General features: G+C 40.5%; 3 protein-coding genes across 9 annotated transcripts; 2 read left to right on the top strand and 1 right to left on the bottom strand.

Annotated features, from left to right (window-relative positions):
* The first annotated feature begins 425 nt into the window (after nt 1-425).
* Nucleotides 426-3,671, top strand: LOC119020550 (green-sensitive opsin-like). Its single transcript, XM_037099939.1, has 5 exons — nt 426-810; nt 910-1,078; nt 1,985-2,150; nt 2,611-2,850; nt 3,573-3,671. Exons 1-5 carry the CDS (start codon nt 426-428, stop codon nt 3,669-3,671), a joined length of 1,059 nt encoding a protein of 352 aa, XP_036955834.1.
* Nucleotides 3,672-8,305: 4,634 nt separating this feature from the next.
* LOC119020548 (green-sensitive opsin-like) lies at nt 8,306-17,529 on the bottom strand. 7 transcript variants are annotated; one of them, XM_037099931.1, is made up of 8 exons: nt 16,891-17,529; nt 16,515-16,651; nt 15,196-15,266; nt 9,801-12,281; nt 9,544-9,712; nt 9,250-9,415; nt 8,919-9,158; nt 8,306-8,825 (listed from the first exon to the last, which is right to left on the bottom strand). In XM_037099931.1, the coding sequence occupies exons 4-8, from the start codon at nt 10,183-10,185 to the stop codon at nt 8,727-8,729; spliced, it is 1,059 nt and encodes a 352-aa protein (XP_036955826.1). In that variant the 5' UTR covers nt 10,186-12,281; nt 15,196-15,266; nt 16,515-16,651; nt 16,891-17,529; the 3' UTR covers nt 8,306-8,726. The 7 variants fall into 7 exon arrangements, with proteins under 7 accessions (XP_036955826.1, XP_036955825.1, XP_036955827.1 ...); XM_037099930.1 differs by lacking the exon at nt 16,515-16,651 and having other exon boundaries at nt 9,801-10,238; nt 10,973-12,281; XM_037099932.1 differs by lacking the exon at nt 16,515-16,651 and having other exon boundaries at nt 9,801-11,103; nt 12,187-12,281.
* Nucleotides 17,530-17,596: 67 nt separating this feature from the next.
* Nucleotides 17,597-19,927, top strand: LOC119020549 (green-sensitive opsin-like). The gene is made up of 5 exons (XM_037099938.1): nt 17,597-18,184; nt 18,273-18,441; nt 18,568-18,733; nt 18,825-19,064; nt 19,153-19,927. Exons 1-5 carry the CDS (start codon nt 17,800-17,802, stop codon nt 19,249-19,251), a joined length of 1,059 nt encoding a protein of 352 aa, XP_036955833.1. The 5' UTR covers nt 17,597-17,799; the 3' UTR covers nt 19,252-19,927.
* The last annotated feature ends 3,846 nt before the right edge of the window (nt 19,928-23,773 follow it).

Here is a 23,773-nt window from a genome sequence, read left to right as displayed (position 1 = left end):
TCCCAAATTTTAGTGGATCCAAATCCACTTACTTGTGTATTCATTAATAATCATAGGAACCATTGACTGTGTAAGAGTTAATCTGTTGTGGTTGAAAATTAGAAATCTACAACTTAAAAAGAAAAATCCTTCAGAAATGTTGAGTGTTTTCACCCTCAAGTGCAGTGTGCATCTTTAAAAGAGAAAAGAGGGCAAGACAAAGTTGTGCCACCAAACACAAATGTTACACCTCAGGTGTTTATCCTCATGATTATCCGGTGTTAACATCTATTGGAGATGATTGGATTAAAGACTTATTCATAATCCTCCTATAATCCCTCTTTTGACCAGTATAAAGTAAACTCCTAGACGTCCCATCAGCTACAGAAGTGCTTGATACTGCTTTAGTCAAAGACGATCCACACGACAACAGAAGAGTAGCGAAAATGACTTGGGAAGGAGGACTGGAGCCCAACGGCACTGAGGGAAAGAACTTCTACATCCCAATGTCCAACAGGACGGGGCTTGCCAGGAGTCCATTTGAATATCCACAGTACTACCTGGGGGATCCAATTCTATTCAAAATGCTTGCTGCCTACATGTTCTTCCTGATCTGCACTGGCTTCCCTATTAACTTCCTGACACTGCTGGTCACAGCCCAGAACAAGAAGCTGCGGCAACCTCTCAACTTCATCCTTGTCAACCTTGCTGTGGCTGGACTGATCATGGTCTGCTTTGGATTTACCATCACTTTCGTCACTGCCATCAGTGGCTACTTTGTTTTTGGACCTTTGGGCTGTGCTGTTGAGGGATTCATGGCTACTCTAGGAGGTATGATATAAGAACTTCTTCAATGCTGTTTTTTAAATGTAAGGAAAAACTCAGCTTCAATTATAACCAGATGTTTTCTGTTTCTTTTCTCTCTCCCAGGTCAGGTTGCTCTCTGGTCACTGGTCGTCCTGGCTGTTGAAAGATACATTGTCGTCTGTAAACCAATGGGAAGCTTCAAATTCAGTGGAAGTCACGCAGGAGTTGGCGTTGGTTTCACCTGGATCATGGCTATGTCTTGTGCTGTCCCTCCACTGGTTGGCTGGTCCAGGTAATTCAACGATCAAAAAAATCTACACTAAAAAAATAAATTCAGGACAGCAAGGGCAGGATGACCAAGAACAGCAGTCAAAACTTTTGGAAGTAAATGAAAGTATCTAAGTGATACATTTGGAAAATGTAAACCTGTTCTGTATCTTAGAAAATATCTGAGGCAGTTTTATCCCACATAAGATTATAATAATAATAATAAAAAAAGTGTTGCTCCTTTAAAGGCAGATGTCAGAATCTTAAAAATATCAGAAATTCTTAACATACAAGTCAGGACCTGCTATATCGAGTTCAACATGTTAATTTCTTCATTATCTTGGGACAAAAAAGCTTGATATCTCCCAATAAGTGGTTGATTATGTTGTTACCTCAAATTAAGAAAGCTTGTAGGTTAAAGGTACAAAATAATCACCCTATGACCCGTACTTGGATTGTCTGGTTTCTAAAGGGGTGTTTAAAGTCTGTTTTAGTTTCGTCTAAGTGACAGTGAAGAGGATCAACGAGCAGGTCAAAGGCCCTGTAGCTAATGCTGATAAACTTGTCGACAGCAGCCAACACACACATACACACAAACAATCACTCATTTGTCACTCTGTACAGTGTTCCAGGTAAGCTTAAAAATTTAAAATAGCTACAAACTAGTAACAGTAAAAGTTAAAACACGGTAGTCAGCTGTAACCTGGATCAAGCATGAGCAGCTGAACATTTAGATGTACAGTATTGTGTGACAAGTGGAGCCTGAATAGATGGTGATAAAAAAAAAAGTCTTCTGATGATCTGCTGTCAAACAAGATATTTGTACAGTCTAAAAGTGGATAGTGGATAAAGAATCTCCCACTGTTGCTGCTGTCATTTAGTGGTCTAAATTTGCATGCTTAAATGCTTAATTCCCCCTGTTCTCTCACAGATACATCCCCGAGGGTCTGCAGTGCTCATGCGGACCTGACTACTACACTCTGGCTCCAGGCTTCAACAATGAGTCCTACGTCATGTACATGTTCGTCTGCCACTTCTGCGTCCCAGTCGGCACCATCTTCTTCACCTACGGAAGCCTTGTGCTGACCGTCAAAGCTGTAAGTCTTATTACCTTAACTGTGCTATACTGTAGGTATACTGTGCCCGACACGGTGGCCGGCAAAGTCTTTTTAATCGCCCCTCCCTTTAACAAGCCTGTACCTGTAGTTTATATTTAATACCACAGTCTTTTTCATTTTAGTTTTGTTTTTTTGCACCTTTTTTGGTCCAATAATGTGTCTTTATAAAAGGCTTTTTTAAATTTTTTTTTTTTTATCAATCTCATTATCTTAGTTCATCCAAATTCTTTTAGCAAATCTTTCTGATGACCAACATATGTTTCTTTTTTTCTTTCCTCCCTATCCACCGGGAGTTATTTCAGGGATACGACTAATTATCTGTTAATCCACCAGTAATCTTCTCTGTTCATGAATGGATCACTTCCCACAAATGAGAAAATAACTAAATGTTCTGAGACTGTATGTACTTACTAATTTCCTTGCGTTCAACACATTTCAGGCAGCAGCTCAGCAGCAGGAGTCAGAGTCCACCCAGAAGGCTGAGAGGGAAGTGACACGCATGTGCGTCCTGATGGTCCTGGGCTTCCTGGTGGCTTGGACTCCATACGCCAGCTTTGCTGCCTGGATCTTCTTCAACAAGGGGGCTGCTTTCTCAGCCACAGCCATGGCCATCCCTGCCTTCTTCTCAAAGAGCTCAGCATTGTTCAATCCTATCATCTATGTGCTGTTCAACAAACAGGTTGGTCTACTACTAAGCTGTCTCACTGCCTGCTGCTGTCTCTTCATGATAAGAGACTGTTTTTAAAGGTGTTTATATGCTGAAATGAATGATTAATAAGTGTTTTTCTTATGCTTTATGCATAACTTATAATAGACTTGGTGAATTTTTGGTATCCAGGCTGGGAATAATCCTTTTTGAGTTTTATACACAAGTCATTTGTAAAAGGAAATCAACCACCAGGTCTGCTGTTATGTATGTTTTTTCCTAATACATATATTTGATAAAGGATAGTTAACATCTAAATTGAAGTTAAGAGTTTCTCTGGACATCAACAATTATAGACATTCCAGGTCTGCAGGTTTAATTGTAAATAGTACATAAGTGAGTTATAGACACTCTACAGCCCTTTTCTAGGAGGTCAGAGGTCAAATGGGCAGAACTAATGAGCTGAAAAGACAAATGAGGTGTCCTGCTGGTGGAGGATGAACATGAGCCACAACCTGGCAAATCAAACATTATTTTTTCAATCCATTACTACAGCTGCTACGTACAAGAGATAAAAAACTTTATAAAGGCTGACTTTTACCTAACCGATGGCTGAGAACAGCTGAGAATGTAGCCTGAACATCTTATTATAATTCAATGTTTCGTTATAATTATTTCCTCCAAATGAGGGTTTCTTCTTGTGATCAATGTATGGATTGATTTCTGACCACTGTGTGCTTTTTCTCCTTTTTCAGTTCCGTAACTGCATGCTCTCCACAGTTGGAATGGGTGGCATGGTTGACGATGAGACCTCAGTATCAACCAGCAAGACAGAAGTGTCTACTGCCGCTTAACAAGTTCACAACTGTGGACATCCTCCTTCCCGATGTCTTCTGGATTCTGAATGTCTGTCTTGAAAATGGAAATAAGCAAATGGATACAAGAGAATGCAACAAATGGACAATAATCTAAGAACACATGCTTGGGCACACTTTTTGTTTGTGTGCGTCTGTGATAAAAATCTGGACTCTAACACCGCTCGAACCCCAGCAGAAAGAGAATAAGGCAGAACATCAGTGAAACTCAGCCTGAAGTGTTTTCTTGTTATCATGGTGTTGATATGTTTGGATGTGCGCGTGTGTGAGAATCTGTGCATATTTATGAGGTGGAGAGGTTAGCATATCTGTTGACCTCTGACATAATGTTCTGTATATATTTTATAAACAAAAAAAAGTTTAGAAAAAGTAAATAAATGCATGCATGAAAAGATGTCTTGGTGGTTGCAGTTTTATCTCCAGCCCTCCCCATTGCTCTCTCAGTCCCTGGCCTCAGCTCTTGCTCACTTTTCCCTGCTCACATACACTCAACAAAGACAGAGCAAATGCAACACTTTTGTTTTTTGCTTTCATTTTTTCCGAGGTGAATCTATAGGATCTGAAAAATGAAAGGCTTTTACCCCCTTACACTGAGCACAGATTTCTTTAAATCCATGTGAGGCCAGACTCGGACCAAGTCGATCCATCCACCTGGCAGGTGAGCCACAGCAAGATGCTGACCAAACAGCATGGTTAGTGCACAGGTGTGAATTGACTGGATTTCGGAGTCCAGGTATCACCAACATGTCAGCCTGGGTTGCTGTGGTAACGGGATCAATAATCTCACCCTCCGAACTGCTAGTAGCAGCGTGGATTCTGCTCAGCTGCTCTGATGCACTTCCATCACACTGGATTTGATCTTTTATTGTGTGTTGCACTGCAAATGATGCAAGAGACACTTTGATATTGGACATGAGCAGCCAGAATGTCTGGACTGTAGAAATCAGGACATTGTGGATATGCCAAAGAATAGATTTAGACCTGCAGTCACATACGTGGCCACAATGCCACGTATGTTTCATTTTGAGAGACATGTAGTTGGCGAGTTGAGTGCAGGATAGTCCACCAGATCTGTTGCCTGTTAACTGAATTTTCATTTTACTACCATAAGTTGTCTCCAGTGACATTTTCGAGAATTTTCGGTAGGAACTGTAACTGGCCCCACAACCACAGACCAGCCCAAGACCTCCACAACTGGCCTCTTCACTTGAAAGATTGTCTGAGGCTATCCACCTGGACAGTTGATTTCCACAACCAAAGAATTTCCACACAAACTCAGAAAGTGTCTCAGGGAAGCTCTACTGCATGCTTGTTTCCACAACAAGGTCTTGACCTGACTGCTGCTCTTCGTGAGGACTGGGCAAATGCTCACTTTACAGATGAATCCCAGTTTTCACTGTACCATACATGTAGCACCCTACCCCAATAAGAATACCTACTTATTTACAACAACCTATGTGGAAGACATCACCCTGGGCGGGCTCTGGGTTCTTGTATGTATTGACCATGGAAAAAATAATTGGTTGGTGCCTCCACTTATGTTTTAACCCCGAACAAGTAATATTTTAACCAATGAATCCCTGTGCTTTACTCCAATTACCACCCCCACGCAATACTTTTTAAAATAAAAATCAGTGCATTAACACAAATATGAGTATCAAATATAACTCACTAGTGAACACAAAAATATCGCTTATCATAGTCTTTTAAGTCAAATTCACAGCACAACTCCATAAACACAAATTCAGCAGCCAAAAGAATGTGCATTGTTAATAAAATCAAACAGTCTCAGAAATAAAAACGTTGCAGGCCTGAATCAGTGCTCGGGTATATTGAGGTCTAAAACGGTTGACTAGTGTGCTTTCTCCGGCAACATAAAATAAAACTGTGCTCGTGTAACTGGGTCTTTTTGTACTCAGTGTTCTTCTTCAGTTAATGCCTGATGTGTGTGAAGATGGAGGGAATGGAGACGGGGACTCCTACTGCTGTGACCTCGACACGTGTTGCTCTCGGACTGCTGACCTATGACAACATACATTTACATCTTTTAATCATAAATAAAATCTCTATGCACTTCTATGAACTCAGTCCAAATTCACATAACAACAGCACACACACAGGTAAACATAATGAGTAAGATGAGGCTGCTGCAGTTGAACCAATGCAACTAGCCGTTGCATGCTAGCTAATCACTGATCACGTTTAGCACTCACATAGTAAAATTAGCAGTAACACAGTTCATGATTACCACAACACAAATAAACATTTACCTTCTGTAAACTGTTATATTTCTCTCCCATTCTGTTTCCTGTCTATCAGCTTTTCTATAAATAAAGCTGATAAAAGCCCAAAATACATATATATATTAAAAAAAAAAAAAGATTCAACTTAAATACAACAGCTCTGGTGGACATTCCTACTGTCAGCATACAGGTTCCCTCAATACTTGCAGCATCTCTGGCACTGTGTTGTGTGATAGAACTGCACTTTTCAGACCTGTGCAATAATAATGCTGAATAATCACCATCTTGATATGCCGCACCTGTCTAGTGGATGTGCTCCAAATTAGAAAGTTAAAAAAAAAAAAAAAACCTTTTGTGTGCACAGAAAAGGTTTTGTATCTTTTCTTTCAACTTGTGAAAAATGGGGGCAAAAACTTAAGTGCTGACTTTGTATTTCTGTTTCTCTTCAGACCTGCCATCAGTCCACCAGATGTCCTCAGACTTTCCCTCCTTGCCTCATCGCCTGCCTGCCTGCCCCACCCATCCTGTGTCTCATTGGCCAGTAGCCACCTGAGCCTGAGTCGGCCGTCACTGCTTATACACGTTCTCTTCTGTTGCTCCATGCCAGATTGCTATATTATGATTTGTGTGCCTCGTGCCTCAGTTCCCCCTTGTCTCTACCTGCTTTACCTGAGTGGTTCACCCTTTGTTTCAATTGTGTTGGACTGCTCTCTGGTTTTGACCATTGTCTACCTCACCCTCCCACATAAGCTTTTTGTGTCGTGACATTCTGTAACAAACGTATTACAGCGCACCTGCTCCGTCTTAGATGTCCGCATTCGTGTCCTTCCCCACCAGCTCCGACAGTAAATCTGGCCAGCTAGGGACAAAGTAGATGGATTACTTTGATTAGAGCTGCGTGGGTTGTCTTCCCATCCTGACACGGTAGCATCCAGCCTCTGGCCCTGCCTCATTCCAGCCTGCATCCCTGATTAATAGCCTTGTTGGAGTTGCCATCTTCAGGGCAGGAACACCGGGTTAACTAAGCATAGTTAACTTCACACATACTCATCATCGGAGTGGCCGGAACAGAGAGCCCACTTTATTCCGCTCATGCGCACTTGTACATCTCTCACAGCATTTTGTCTGATTCTTAACAAGCACCCACTAAGGAAACTTAACCTTGGGTTTTCAGTCCATTACATTAATTTGACAGCATTTTTTTCAATTCTAGCCTTCTTTTTCCATAAAAAATGTATGATAACTTTATATATGCACTGTATACTATATATCAATGTTTTTTAATCACAGTCTCATTATCAGGTTTCAGCAGAGCTTGATGATGAGCTGATTTTTTTTATTCAGGTGTGTTGGAGTGGGGAAACATCCAAAACATGCAGAACAAAGCCCCCAGTACCAGGATTGAAAAACAGTGCTATATAACAGATAAGATGCATTGGTATATACTTCATAAACCTTCATTTTAAGTGGCAGTTGGATAGATGTCCCTCAAAAAACTGTTGACTAATAACTTAATACCTTTTTTTACAGTTTTGTTTGGTTTAACCTTGACATTATGAATACACAGAAAGGGTTATCGGTGTTAAATTTAAACTTTAATGATTCTGTACCGGACTTCCTGCATAAAAAGAGGGCCCAGTACACTTGTCAAATCAAATCTAAAGTTTTAACTGCATTAAAATTGCTGCCCGTGACAGATTTTAAAGGCTCACATTGACTTCTCCCTATCCTGTCACATCCAATTTCATATTAATTCCAATTCACAAATTGCCCCAAATTCCATCCACAGCCACCTCAGCTCATTAGATCTTTGGTCTAACTTTTATCTGTTTCAGAATGAAGTCCCTGCATTCAACACATTTAGTGTGCCAATATACGTGAGGCCAAAAATGGCTGCAGCACTCTGGTGTGCTTAAGCCTGCTTTTGACCTTGTTAATTGGATCTAGGGCTGAGACATTCCTGTCTGTCTCAGTCACACTGTGATCAGTCATCCCTGATGACATGATCCTAATGTGCCTGCTGTGGAGACTGATGCCCTCTACAGGCATCATGTAGCAACAAGCTCAGGCTTAGACATGGAACATTTTTTGGAATTGAATTTAGCCAATCAGTTTAGATGAAGTCCAGCTTCTCTGTGTGGTCCATTAAACCCATTTAAATCTTGATCAATTAAAGAGTTCAGTATGTCTCATGAATTGCCTTTTGAGGTTGCAACTTTCTTGCATTGGCAGCAATTCTCTATATTGTCTATTGTTTGAAATAAACTCAATATGGCAACACATTTTTATGCATGCATTTATTTTTTCTATGCTAATTTTCATATATATATATATATACAATGTTTACAATTCATGATGACTCAGCAAATGACAAAAATAGAGTTATTCATTGTATGTAGTTGCTCATAAACAGTACAAAACAGTACAAAATGTGTTCCCACTGATGTTAAAGCATCAAACCAAACGCTTTTGAAAGGATGTCATGTAGATTCAATGATGCCAGTTAGCTGAAATTTTTAAAGGACACTGCTTCCGACAGCAGGGGGAGACAAAGTGAGCATCCACATACACTCCTTCACAAATCTTGTCATTATGTGCATTGATTTTGAATTGACATCAAGAAGACAAACACTTCCCAGTAGCCTTTAAATGAAAGATTAGATACAGTTCATGAGTTTGCTCCAGGAGGTGTTCACATCCCTGAACTTCACTCAGTACACACTGAGGATTATTCCAGATCCAATAGACAGTAAAAAGGAAAATGTCCAGGTATAAGAAAATGTCTCTGTATTTAGGAGGCAGTAGACACTTCTGTCTTGCTGGTAGAGACTGAGGTCTCATCCTCCACCATGCCGCCCATTCCAATAGTGCTCAGCATGCAGTTACGGAACTGAAAGAGAGAACAAAATGAGCATCTCAGTGCACATCCTGGTGGGTTTTAACTGTCATACTTGTAGGTGAGACCATTTTCATATAAACTGACCTGTTTGTTGAACAGCACATAGATGACAGGGTTGTACAGAGCTGAGCTCTTTGCAAAGAAGGCAGGGAGAGCTGCTGTCAGGGCGGTGAAGGCAGCTCCCTTGTTCAGGAAGATCCAGCCGGCAAATGTTGCGTATGGAGTCCAAGCTACCAGGAAGCCCAAGACCATCAGGACGCACATGCGTGTCACTTCCCTCTCAGCCTTCTGGGTGGACTCTGACTCCTGCTGCTGAGCTGCGGCCTTAAGAGTTTGATCAAATAAAAGATAATCAGCCTCTCGCAATGTGTTTAAGAATCACAGGATGAAGAACATGCTTAAAAATGTCACTTACAGCTTTGACTGTCATCACAAGGCTTCCATAGGTGAAGAAAATGAGGAAGACAGGGATGAAGAAGTGGACGACGAACATGTAAATGACGTATGATTCATTGTTGTAGCCTGGAGCCAGGGTGTAGTAGTCGGGTCCACAGGAGCACTGCATACCCTCAGGAAGGTACCTGTGTGAGGTTTAAGAAGACCAAATTATGTTTTTGTTCTACAGCAACTAAAAGCCTCTGATTTGTGTGTTTGAATGGTTTACAAGTCAATGAATCAAGTTCAAGACCGAAAAGAATGAGTGAATTACCTGGACCAGCCGAAAAGAGGGGGAGCAGCGCAAGCCAGAGCCATGATCCAGGTGAAGATGACTCCAGCTGCAGCGTGAGTTCCACTGAACTTGAAGCTTCCCATGGGTTTGCAGACGACAATGTATCGCTCTATAGCCAGGACGACCAGTGACCAGAGAGCAACTTCACCTGTAAGAGAAAGCGAAGAGAAGTCAGTATTTCATGTGTGCTGTGCCATGTCTTCTTCCAGAGAATTTCCTGCCTCTTCTTTTCTGACCTCCGAGCGTGGCCATGAACCCCTCAATAGCGCAGAAGGTGGCTCCGAGGATGAAGTAGCCATTCATAGCAGATGTGATGGTGATGGTGAATCCGAAGGCGCACATGATCAGTCCAGCCACAGCCAGGTTGACCAGGATGTAGTTGAGAGGTTGCCGGAGCTTCTTGTTCTGAGCCGTTACCAACAATGTCAGACCGTTGATGGGAGTTCCAGTGCAGATCAGGAAGAACATGTAGAAAGCCAGAAGCTTGTAAATCATGGGATCCACCATGTAGTACTGCGGGTATTCAAAAGGACTTCTAACGATCCCACTCCTGTTGGACATGGGGATGTAGAAGTTCTTGCCCTCAGTGCCATTGGGCTCGATTCCGCCGTCCCAAACCATCTTGATAGGTCTGTTGTTCTATTGAGTTTCTTCTCCTAAAGAACCTGAAAGTGCTGATGGACAGAGTCAGGACTGCTGTGTGTGACTTTTATACCTTACCACTAACCCAATCGTTAACATGCCAAAATTGGATTACAGGACTATAAGATGCCAAATAGCTCGTAAGAGTCATTAATTGGCCTTAACACTTGCTACAGGGCCTAGCACCCAATGTAATTTGCTCTGATTTCCAGATCCGGATGAACTCTCTTAATCCTGATTAAAGACAGTAATAAAGTTCATTTCATTCAGGACATTATCTAGGCCTTCAGTAAACTTCTTTTTAAGAAGCCAACCAGAGCTGGAATCCAAAGGACTGTCTAAGTTTATAGTGTAGTGTACATTATTTGCCTTTCCTCTAAGGACATCAATTATTGCACCGGTCATTTTGTATTAAATATGGGCCGATGAGATTAAACATTCAGAAATAATATACTTCAAATAATGGAAAGAACACGCACTTTCATGTGTGTTTTCATGTGATGTGTGAATGTAGATAAAATAAGCACACGATACAATAAACATTGACTTTTAGTTTCACACACATGCAACACAAACAGCTGTTTCTTGTGTTCCCCAATGTCTTCTTTATGCTACTCTTGTTACGAGCGCTGAATATTGCTAGAGATTGTGTTATACTGCAGATAGATAAATGCCTGGTGAGTCTCATTCAGACATTAAAGTGTACGTTGTGAAGACGAAATGTATTTTAAGACCTGGAGATGAGAACTCTCTGGACTTTCCTTACTTTCCTTCCTTGCTTGCTGCGTTTAATCTTTATGCATTTGCTTGCTTTTTCAGGCCAGACCAGATCAATATGTAAGAACTGTAGGCGTCATTGTCTAATGTGATTAACTTCAGTCTCACACCTGACGTGACCTGGATAAGATAGGAGAAAGCTTACTGTCACAGGCTGGAAAGACAATGTTTAATGCCTATCTTCCTTGGGCCAGAGTGACACTATCAGTGATCAAGAACATATGGTATAAAATGTCTCATGTTTATTTGAAGAGCACATTCCACAACAAAAGTCCATTGTTGACAACAGAACAGTAACTGCAATTGTTTATGTGCCATAGACAAGAAAGAAACAAAAAGACATTTTGAATTCTCTGCAAAGAAAAGATGCTTGTGATGTTTGACATGTAGGTTTCTGCTTATTGTGAGTCATTTTTGCTTGTTTAACATAGCTCATGCTTCCATGAGGTAGATTTGGTCATTAATGTAGTCAGCCTTTGTTTTCTATGTATTAAGTGTCCCTAAGTAACTCAATACGAGCTTAAAGTTAGCTTCATGAAAGGTCAAGAGAGACAGACAGACAGACGGATGCCATAACTGACAGTGATATAGAATTATGCAGAATTTAGGGTTAGGGTGTCTTCTGTACACACGCGTTAACTTGACTGAAAGAAATAATCTCTGTACTTCTTCTATTTCAATGTCTTAAATTTACAGACAAATCTGTATCTGGATTTGTCAGTGACGGGTTAATTAATAGGTGAGTTAACCTAAATAATCATAAGGTTTGATAATTGAATAGATGACACTGATTGGCAGAACGGTAGGTGACATACCTTGACCTTACTTGTGGGCTGAAGGCAGACCGTGCGTCACTTTTGTTACTTACCTTCACATCAAATTAAGTCGGATGCTCAGTACAGTATCCGGGATAAGACCATTAACAAATCTCAAATCTGATTTCACTAATTTGAGTCTGTCACCATTTCTAAATCAACAAAGTGTAATCAAATTAATTAAGCTAATGGCAATCCAGCACATCCACATTGGGATTGAACATCTATTGCGGAACACAACTTCTACGTTCTCACATCGACCGGACAGTGTTTCGGACCAGCCACAGTTTAGTCTGGTAATTTAAAATGCATTCATATTTGTCCTGATCTGAGCCGGAACTCCCATCAATTGCCTCCCATCATATCTGCATCAGGAATTTAGGGCAACCTCTCATTTCCATCCATGTCGACTGGTGCTCGGACCGATGTTGGACCGCTGTGTCGTCAACATCTTCAACACGCCGACTAAACCGCCTGTTTGATCTGGGGATTCACAACCACACATGGAGGTAAAGTACAAAGAAAGATGTCATATACATGAGTATGCTTCTTTTCTAAACCTCTGTATATGGCTTTACTTGAAGTGAAAATACACACTGTAAACACATTGGTACTTTACAAATGCTGCAAGTGCTGCTATCACCACTGCTACTCATGATAGTACAAGCCTCATTTATATAGAACATGATATAGATAATTATAAAACTTCAAAGTTGGCTTTTTTGTTGTTGAAACATTAGTCAGTGACTTTGAAGACGTTTTAATTTGTGCGTTTTAATTTGTAAGATATTACTTCCAGCTTGGCTCTATGTGGTAGTGGCTAAACCTGAATTAACCTTTCATGACGGCCTCAGCTAAAGATGTTCAGCGGAGTCAGACTTGTTGATTTTAGTGACAAGATCATAAATTCCATAAAAAAACATCTTTACTCTCCTGCCTGTTATTGTGCTTCTTGCATTGTCACTTGCTGTGTCTTAATTTATGTTTTCGTGATGATCTGTGTTTTAAATTCTGAGAGCGACTATCGAGGCTCAGTCAGCTCGCCAGTCTCTGTAAAGACTCTTGAAATAGCTGCATACATAAATAGCCATTCTAATGAGTTTAAACTCATAATTCAGCCCACGTTTACTATAGTGGGATGAAACAGAAATAAGAAGGTAACATACACTAGAGTCATGATCATGGTGAAGACAACCTAAAGCTTCTCAAAGCTTTGCAGAAAACAATGTACCATGTCTCTCAGCAGCCAGCACTAACAAGAATCCTCATCTTGAATAGATGGCAGTGATGGACTGGCCATCTGGTAAGGTGGGCTAATGTCAGATGGGCCGTCCAAAAACATATATATCACAGATAAAATTCTTAATAATGTTGTCTTTAAATATGTTACTTGAAATATTCCATTTCGGCTATTTCATGCTATTATTATAAAAAAAATGGTCTTAGCCCATGAACTGCTTTATTATTTTGAGATGATGAAATACCTACTGACATTTGCACAATGGTGCTTTCTTGAAGGTCCTTTAAAGAACTAATAAGTTAAGGCTAATAACAAGATTCCTCAATTATGGGGCACTGTACTGACGGACAGAGCTTTAATTATTGTTAGATTTTTTTTCTAACTAATTTGTGAAACAAATCTTTGCACCTCAGTAGATGGCGTGAATTAAGACACTGCATCATTCTGAGGTTAAATGAGGTTTGATCAATAGAAACAATGTTGACAATGTTTATTTCTGTGATAAATCTGTGCTGTACTTACGAATTGGTTAGGTTTAGGCACCTAACGCCTTTGCCTGATTAATGATCTTACCTTATTGGACTGGTTTGTGGTTGCTTTGTATCTCTTTGTAGTTGTTTAGTAGTTGTTTTGTGTGTCCTTGTGGTTGTTTAATTTTTCCATGTGTTTTTTGTGTGTTCTTATGGTTGTTTTGTGACTTTTTGTGCCAATATTATATCTCTCAGTGTTTTGTGCCTTTTTGTGGTTGTTTTGTGTCTTTTGTGGTTATATTGTGGGTAGTTGTGGTTGTTTTGTGTCTCTTTGTGGTTGAACACTCAATTTTGAGGGAGCTTTGAGCTTTTTTACCCTTTAAACTGGAAATCCAGGTCCTAAACATCACATATGAACAAAAATGTTGACACGGTACAAAGCCTATGAATATAAACATATCAGTGGTTTGCAAAAATGTTAACTGCCAACATTTTATCCTTGCAACCGAGCTACTTTGGCTGCCGGCAACATTACCTTAAAATTCTTATCAACATAATGAAAGATACTCATGAAGCTGAGAGGGGCACGTCATATTTGTGCCTCTTTACTGTCACGTTCTTGTTGGCTGGACTTTGTAAGTCCTCTTCCACAGGTTGGATCATTGAGAACAAGGGAGCTGCCTTCAATGTCTCAACATCAGCAATCTGCTTCTTTGCAGAGAGTTCAGCTCTGTACTATCCTTCTATCCAAGCGCTATCCAATGACAAAACAAACAGGCTGCTCTTTAAAATGCTGGAACCTGCCCGTGCTGTCTGGCTGTTTTAATTATGTGAAGCAATTTCACGAACACCAATCTACAACTACTTAGTTGCTAAGTGTGTATACTGTCTGATGCTGTTAATGTTTGGATTAAACATATTCAATTATGTCGTATAATTTCATGCTGTGAAAAAATGCTTATTTTTTTATGTATAGGTGAGCAAGTTAAATATACTCTAACCTACATGTAATTTATTTTGTAAGGTGACTTACTGTTTTTTATATTGTAAAATATTAGTGTTATTCGAATCAATTAACAGCAATGTTCTTTAAATCCTCGTTCCTATGACTGTATGCTCAGTGCCTGTAGTGCTATGCTGGAAACACCAGTGTGAACCAGTGTGACTTAAGTCTCCATTGTATCCTAGGAATAAAGGCATTCTTGAAGCTCCATCTTCCTGTCTTATTCTGTGATTATGTGTGGACTGATTTAAACTGTCCTACTTTAGTTAACTGGGAATTATCAGGAAGCCTGCGTGTGCCACTCTTCAGCAGACCTAAGTAACAGGCTGATGGGACCTGAATTGACCTTTGCAAGTCCGTAGGGCGATTGTGGGGATTCTGCTAAACCTTTGCCGTCAGATTAAGTATCCATTCAAACCAGAGGACCAACCAAGAACACTGTGACTCAACTGAACAGAAAAAAATCATCAAAATCAGAACATTTTTTGAGGGAAAACTGAAATGCATAATGTACACTTACTGTTTAATTACAGCTGGTTGCAGCGTTACTGTGATTTACTCAGGCCAGATGTGAAATGTGTAACTTGTTCATTACTTGAGTGTGTCTACTTTGACCTTCTACTCTCCTAAAATTATGTGACACAACACAGTTGGTCTATAAAATATAACACACAGCCACTCTACCTCCTGAGATACAGCCGCCCCAATCCAAGTTAGGTAGTTGAGTCCAGTGATTCCCAAACCTATAGGTGAGGCTTACAAAAAGAAATAGAATAGAATAGAATAGAATAGAATAGAATAGAATAGAATAGAATGATAACGTTTTGATAAGTAAATCTGCTTTCACATATTTCTGTACTTTTCCCTTATATTTGCTTTTTGTCAAACACTCGATTCTTTGACCTCTTTGGAACAAAAACAATATTTGAAATGAAACACAAGCTAAATAAATAAATTAAAAAAAGGAGAACCAACCACTCAAAATTTTTCAAAAATCGAGAAAGTGAAAAGATAAGGTGATAATTAGGCTTTGTTAGAGACCATTTGATCTAACATGTTCAAAAGTTTGTCAGTTATGTAGTTAGTGTTATAATCACTAATATTCAGTCAAATACATGTCATACAACAACAACAAATAACTTCATGAAAGCTCATGTATTGCTTAATTTATTCTCAATCTGCCCTTTAAGACCAAATGTCTGGTGTGGAGCTACTGGCTAAATCTTAACACTGGATCATTAATTTAGAAGCTTCACCTGTGTTTTTTGTTCATGGTATATTTATTGAAAGTTTTCTTTTTTCTTTCCCTTTACAAATAATAAAAGAAATAAGAACAGGGCCATGAGGGAGATAAACAAGAACAACGACAACACACACACACACACACATAAACAGAAAAGGCAAAATAAGTAAAAAGTAAATAGATTAATAAAATAAATAGGATTTTTTATATATATATATATATATATATATATATATATATATATATATATATATATATATATATATATATATATATATATATATATATATATATATATATATATATATATATATATAGGTCATAGGTAACAGAGTAGATGTGCAGTAAACTTACAGAGTGCCTAACCCTAACCCTAAATTTAGATACAGAAACTCTCTTTAAGTGTCGAATCGTTTGGAGTTCTGAAAACGCTAATGTGTCCCTGATCCACAATGAACGTGATGGAGGGTGTTGTGATTTCCAGTGTCTCAAAATTAGACGCCTAGCGATCAAACAAAGAAAAGCAAGAAAATCAGATTGGGGTTTTGATAATTTAGTGGAATCTTTTAAGATTTCACCTGTGTTTTTAATGGAAAATGTAGTTTTAATCTTGAGGGTTAGGGTTAGGGTAAATAGAGATTTCAGTCCTCAAATAAATGTCGTGCCCGGGATATTTGCCACAGAAATATAGATGTAGCCTAATCAAAAGGAAACACAAGTCCACGAACAGAAGCCCACATGAGTGAATGCGCCTAGTTACTTGTCGCCGATGAGTTCATCTCCGTGCGTCGTGCAGCAGCAGCTTCCAGTCTCCAGTCGCCCCGCGCGGCAGAAAACGGTACTTCAAAATAAAACTCTCACATCCACCACACTTATAAAGTTGTTGTCCGATTTGACCTACATGTCCACGATCAGCAAAAGAAGTGATCCACGAAGAGAGGTTTGATCATAAACGAGTGACTGGGCTGTGTAATAAGATCATTCAGATAAAAGATGAACTACCCACGGGGAAGCGCAGCCTGTTTACGGGTCTTGACTCATGTGTGTCGGCCAGCAAACAGACACAAACTCGGCGAGGCGAGTGTCTCCAGTTTAGTGTCCATCTAATAATCTGACTTCCTGAAATAGGTACTTACCCTGTTTCCCAGTCTGTGTCGCGATGTCTGATGTCCTGATCTCTACACCCAATATTCTTTTCCATCTTCGAAAAATCAAGATTCTCTTGGAGGTGTTGTTTTTGTAGCGTCGGAAAAAAGCAGCGTGACGTCCCTCAGCAGGGTGACTGTGTCTGCTGAGCGAAGAGCTGGATGGAAACTAAACCTACACCTGCCATCTGTGTGCGCGATCAAGCAATGCACATGTACCTATAAACTTAGAGATTAATCCCCAATTCTATTTTTTTTTTATTTTAAATGAAACATCACTCAGTATTTCTCCTGAAACTTAGATAATTAATGAACAACCTCGTGATCTATTCCATTTAAAATCAATTTTCGATTGCAATCAGTGCCATCTCAGAGAGATACTGACTTTTTATCAACTGGTAGAAAATTATTTTAAAAGACTTATTATTTCAACTTAAACCGTTTTGCTGACAATAATCCTTTTTTTTTCTTCCATCACCATGAGACTGAACCACCCTATAAACAGAGAAACGGTCATACACATATAAGAAAGTTGAATATAATGTAAAGCAACATTTTGTCCTTATTCTTTGCTTACTGATAACACATAGGTGAAGAGATCATTTATCAGTGAAGAAACAGTTAAAACTATTAAAAGACCCCCCCCCCACCCCCACCCCCCCCCCCCACCCACCCTTGCACGATCACCACCGGCTTTCTTAAAGTCAATTATCAAATTGACCTGAGCTGTCCGCTTTCTCACAATCCTCTTGTGATCTAACTTTGCCAATTTGCGGATAACCTCAGGAAGGTATAAAACAGCACCTGGGAGAGCAGAGGATGTCTGCTGGGCACTGAGTGGCTTCACGCACAGTTATCACTGCCTGACAGTCGAAGCTCCGGCAAAGTAAGCGACTCAAGATGGTTTGGGAAGGAGGAATCGAGCCCAATGGCACTGAGGGCAAGAACTTCTACATCCCCATGTCCAACAGGAGTGGGATCGTTAGAAATCCTTTTGAATACCCGCAGTACTACATGGTGGATCCCATGATTTACAAGCTTCTGGCTTTCTACATGTTCTTCCTGATCTGCACTGGAACTCCCATCAACGGTCTGACATTGTTGGTAACGGCTCAGAACAAGAAGCTCCGGCAACCTCTCAACTACATCCTGGTCAACCTGGCTGTGGCTGGACTGATCATGTGCGCCTTCGGATTCACCATCACCATCACATCTGCTATGAATGGCTACTTCATCCTCGGACCCACTTTCTGCGCCATCGAGGGGTTCATGGCTACACTCGGAGGTCAGAAAAGAAGAGGCAGGAAATTCTTTGGAAGAAGACATGGTACAGCACACATGAAATACTGACTTCTCTTTCTTTTCTCTTACAGGTGAAGTTGCTCTCTGGTCACTGGTCGTCCTGGCTATTGAACGATACATTGTCGTCTGCAAACCCATGGGAAGCTTCAAGTTCACTGGAAGTCACGCTGCAGCTGGAGTCATCTTCACCTGGATCATGGCTATGGCTTGTGCTGCTCCCCCTCTTTTCGGCTGGTCCAGGTAATTCACACATTCTTTTCGGTCTTGAACTTGATTCATTGACTTGTAAACCATTCGAACACAAATCAAAGGCTTTTAGTTGCTGTAGAACAAAAACATGATTTGGTCTTCTTAAACCTCACACAGGTACCTTCCTGAGGGTATGCAGTGCTCCTGTGGACCCGACTACTACACCCTGGCTCCAGGCTACAACAATGAATCATACGTCATTTACATGTTCGTCGTCCACTTCTTCGTCCCTGTCTTCCTCATTTTCTTCACCTATGGAAGCCTTGTGATGACAGTCAAAGCTGTAAGTGACATTTTTAAGCATGTTCTTCATCCTTTGATTCTTAAACACATTGCGAGAGGCTGATTATCTTTTATTTGATCAAACTCTTAAGGCCGCAGCTCAGCAGCAGGAGTCAGAGTCCACCCAGAAGGCTGAGAGGGAAGTGACACGCATGTGCGTCCTGATGGTCTTGGGCTTCCTGGTAGCTTGGGTCCCATATGCCTCATTTGCTGGCTGGATCTTCCTGAACAAGGGAGCTGCCTTCACCGCCCTGACAGCAGCCATCCCCGCCTTCTTTGCAAAGAGCTCAGCTCTGTACAACCCTGTCATCTATGTGCTGTTCAACAAACAGGTCAGTTAGTTTCTAGTATTTGCAATTTCTTCTTTCTTCGAACCTGAACCCATCGTGTCTGACTCTGCTATCTTTGCTTCCCTTTCAGTTCCGTAACTGCATGCTGAGCACTATTGGAATGGGAGGCATGGTGGAGGATGAGACCTCAGTCTCTACCAGCAAGACAGAAGTGTCTACTGCCTCTTAAACGCTCTGAAATCTCAGCAACTATGTTGTATAGTGGACATTTTTCTTATTTGCTTCCAGAATATAAAACAAAGAAAAAGTTTTGCCAAATGGATTTATGGATTTGACGAACGGACTCTGGACCAAACACACTGAGGAATTGTGTCTCACTTGTTAATATGTAAATGTAAAGGGAATGCAATTGCTGCGGAGATGAGGATTTGTGCAGCATTTGTGTGGCTGTGTGTGCGCAAGAGCCTATGAGTGAGTGAGTGAGCGAGAGAGTGTGAATGAACTGTGACTCACTGTACAGCATTTAATGACACAAAGAGACACATCAACTCTCGAGTCAAACTAAACCTGATGAAATGTGACACACTTTCTGCTGCGGGGGGGTTTCATGTAATTATGTTTTACTGGTCAACCAGTGTTCTCATTTTCATGTATTTTATGTCAAAGAAGAAAAAAAAAAAGACAGACTAGATAATAAATGCATGCTTGAAAAGAAACATCCTGTTGTGTTGATTCGTCTCTGAACTATACATGGTGGCTTAATTACAACTGGTTTGAGATACAGAATAGTCTTAAGGTTAACATTAGTCCCTCTTGAGGCTCCACTATTGTTTTCCCTTCAAGTCAAGCAAAGTTAGTTTTATCTTTAAATTGTGTTACAGGGCTTTTAAGCTGTGCATCATATGACATCCACTTTCCTTAGTCCCTTGAACCTGATGAGGCGGAACGAAGAGCAGCAGCTGCTGCAGTGTGTCTGCCACTCTGACACTGACACATTCAAGCAGACATGGATATAATCCCTCTTTGTAATCCTTTGTGAGTCCTAAAGGCCGCATAAGGACATGGGCATATTTCTGGCACTAAGAATGCTCATTGTTTTCAAACATACTAAAACGACCTCACCCGAGGTGATGACCTACCTGGGCCTCCATCTGTTACTTATGGAGCTTGGATCTTAACGAACAAGGGAGCTTCCCTCACAGCACTGATGGCAGCTACTGATGGCTGCTTTGCAAAGAGCTTAACTCTGTGTAATCCCATTATCTATGTGTGTTTGACAAAGTGGTTGTTTAATATGCTCTTTTCCCTTTCCGTCTTGATTAAACGCTGGACTGTGTTCTTGTTTCTGAATTTGATGTCTTTGCTCCCTTTTCTAGTTCCATAACTGCATGCTATGCACTATTAAACTAGGCAGCATGGTGTAGGATGTAGACCTGAGTTTCTAAAAGCCAGACAAAAGTGTCTGTCTCTGTCTTAATTACAGTGGTATACTCAAATCTGAGGACATTTTTCCTCACTTGCTTTCAAATTGTTAAAAAAAAGATCCAAAGGGAAAAACAAGGCTTGATCTTCTGCTTCATGGAGTACGGTTTGGCGAACAGAGTCTGTAACACACAGCACTGGTGTGTTCATTTATTTCTGAATTGAAGTATACATTTACAGAAAACCAACAGTGTGTCTTCGAATTTGATAAGAAAAGACTGAGAACCAAAATATTTGACAGGGAATAAAATGAATAAAAACCTAAAGTCAAGCGAAAGAAGGTGGATCCCATTTTCCAGATGCTGATCTCATATTGTCATTTAAATTAAAATGTTGCATATTCCCAAAATCACAGTCACATTGCCTCGCTGGGCTTTACAGTCTGTACAGTGAACGACATCCTTCGTCTTCAGACCATCGATTTAAGAAAGGAAAAAAGCACTTAAACAAGGGGTGAGAAAAAAGATGGAAGATAACTCAACCTTTAGGCTAATTACTACACAATAATGACAGGGAACAGACCTTACCTCACCTTTGACCTGAAATGTGTATGTCCCCCAGTGTAATCCCTCGTTGTAATCCTGTGCGAACCGTTTAAAGGGTTCTTACAGATATGAAGGTGTCCCAGGAACTGCTGCTCAACCAATTAGTCATGTTAGATTTGCAGTAATTACTTCACTGAGATTGTGACTTTGTGTAACATGAACAGAAGTTGAAAACCACAGAGAATAACTGCGGTGTGAAAATGTGCAAGACAGATGGCATTCAGAATGTGTAAAAGTGCTGCGTTTGAACACTGGTCTACAAATAATTTGACATCTTTGGGCACGGATATGGCTTACACACCTACAGGTTCAGACAATATGGCCGAAGATATTCAACTTTAAGTTTGAATAGTGAAGATGTCTAAGAGGGTAAGAGCATCTACATGGAAAAACAGCAGAAGTGCTTCTTTTTAATTCACAAAAGCAAACATTTCAAATGTTAACTTTAGTATTTTTCAACCTGGACCCTATTTTCCCATGTTTTTTGTGTCAAAGTGTCTTCAAAGTGAGACTGAGGCGCCAAAGCATATCTCCTTTAAAATGCTTGTTTTTGCTAACTTATAGATTCAGATTGCCATTCTTAGTACCTGACAGCATTATGGAGATGTTCTTTTGAGAGAAAGAGCTGCTAAAGAATAAGGTGGTTTATGTTCATCTCCATTTGCAGAGACAGTAATGTTACCATGAAAAATGTCCTTGGCATCCCTCATGCTCCTCTCCGGACTCTTTTGTTTCCCAGCTGCTGGCTGCAGTTGTCTCTCTCAATACGATAATAACAAACAACAACAACATTATCAAAAGACATTGTTCTACATATTAGTTGCCTAAACACATAAACATGAGTAAATAGGGTCAATTGTGGAAACTAAATCTGAAAATAATTAGCTGTTTTCATAAGAATTAATAATGAACATGCCTTCGCAGACCACACATTTTTGAGAATATGTTACTGAAATGTCAAATGGAGAAAAAAAAAAAAATAAAAATAAAGATCCCACAGCCACCTTGCAGTTTGTTATCCTCCGCGGTGGAGGATTTAATGGAAGCTGATTACAGCCACTCATCCTGAAACTGTGGTGGCTACGAAAGAAACAACAACAAAAAACAACAACCCCAGAGCCAGAGTTTTGTTCTGTGGATGAGCACGTCCTCTCTATGCACGTGGGGGGGGGGTCATTCTAAGGAAATTAAAACCACATTCTCAGTTTCAGGTGATCACACACAAATGAAAGCGCTATTGTGCATCTAAAATTCCATTTCTGGCAGCAGGTCCCCCATAAATTCTTTAAAGAACTCCTCTTATGTCATTTCTTATCTCACAGCTACAGCTGAGGAGAGCAGGTGAAGAGGGAGAAAGTCACGTGGCTACAGTCAAATGGAAATCCTGTCGACCGCAGACAGGATCGTGCCTGCTGCGTGTCTGGTGTGATGCTCTACCGCCCTCTTGAGGCCGCTGTCAGTGCATTAACGCTAACAGTTGTGTCACACTCTGTGGCTTTACACAATGCGTACATGCACAAATACACGTGAGATTTGCTCTTGTGCGATAAACTGTTGGCACGCAAACAGTGACGAGCATGAGCTGAACGGAATTAAGATAGTTTCATCATCACCCCCCGGTGGTGAGCTCCTATAGGTGATAAGACGGGCAGAGGATGCCCCCTGCAGGTGACTACGGGGAATCGACACGTGTCTTTTGCACCGTTAGATTATGCAGCGTCTTCCCCACATTTGCGCTCCACTTGCACATAAAAGTCACGATTGCTTTATGTTTCCTCCGCTCGGTGAATGTTACACATAACATGCACCAGCTCACAGGGGGTTAATTACATATAAATACACCCTTCTCCCATACCCGATGGGCCCGTCCATCTCACGGTGAAGCCCTCTATTTCCCGCTGATAACCTGACCCTAATTGTCATGCTGTGCGCACACACGCTGTAATTTTCTTCAAAGCGCCTCCTCTGGACACCTGCATGCGCTTAGTGTCTCTGTCAGGGGGCCGGCGGACACGAACGTCGCCTCTCTTTGTTCTTATAGCTCGGATCGGAGGGGAGGAGCTGCACACAGAGGTCTTAATAACAAACTTGGAGACGCACTGGATATATTTCCAGGCTGTGGGGAGGCCTGGAAGAAGACAGGAGCTCTGCTGGCTGAGGCGAGCAGAGCATAATACATACACCACGACATGGTGGACTGATGAGAGAGAGCGAGCTTGATGACAAAATGTTTACGTCATTATTATCATTGTCGTTTTAGTTGTTGGAGGCACAATAACTACAGTCATTTAATACATGTAATTAGTTGATACTTGGCCACTACACTCAGATGTCGTCACACAGATGACATCATCAGGTTACATTAGAGGCTATGCAGTACTCTTTCTTTTCTTTTCTTTTCTTTTCTTTTCTTTTCTTTTCTTTTCTTCTCTCATTATTATTATTGTTTTAAACATTTTCATTGGTGCTTGAACACAAACCAGGGGCATAATATTAAATTACAAAAACTAGACATTACTTGACTAAATCCTAAAAATAAATGTAAAATGAACAATGGACAAGAAATATTAACAGTAACACCAATAGTGGTACAAAAGAGGGGCAAGCGTGTGTGTCTCCATGTCTGTACGTGCCTGTGTGTGTTGTGTTGTGTGTGAGTGCATGGGCATTAAGAGTGCTCGGGTATGTGTGTGCATCTACAACACAAAGGGGGGAAAGGGAGAA

This window comes from Acanthopagrus latus, chromosome 6 (assembly GCF_904848185.1).
Source record: "Acanthopagrus latus isolate v.2019 chromosome 6, fAcaLat1.1, whole genome shotgun sequence".
In the NCBI taxonomy this organism is placed as follows: Eukaryota; Metazoa; Chordata; class Actinopteri; order Spariformes; family Sparidae; genus Acanthopagrus; species Acanthopagrus latus.
The sequence above is the reverse complement of the archived record's forward strand: the minus strand, read 5'-3'. Positions and strand labels throughout refer to the sequence as shown.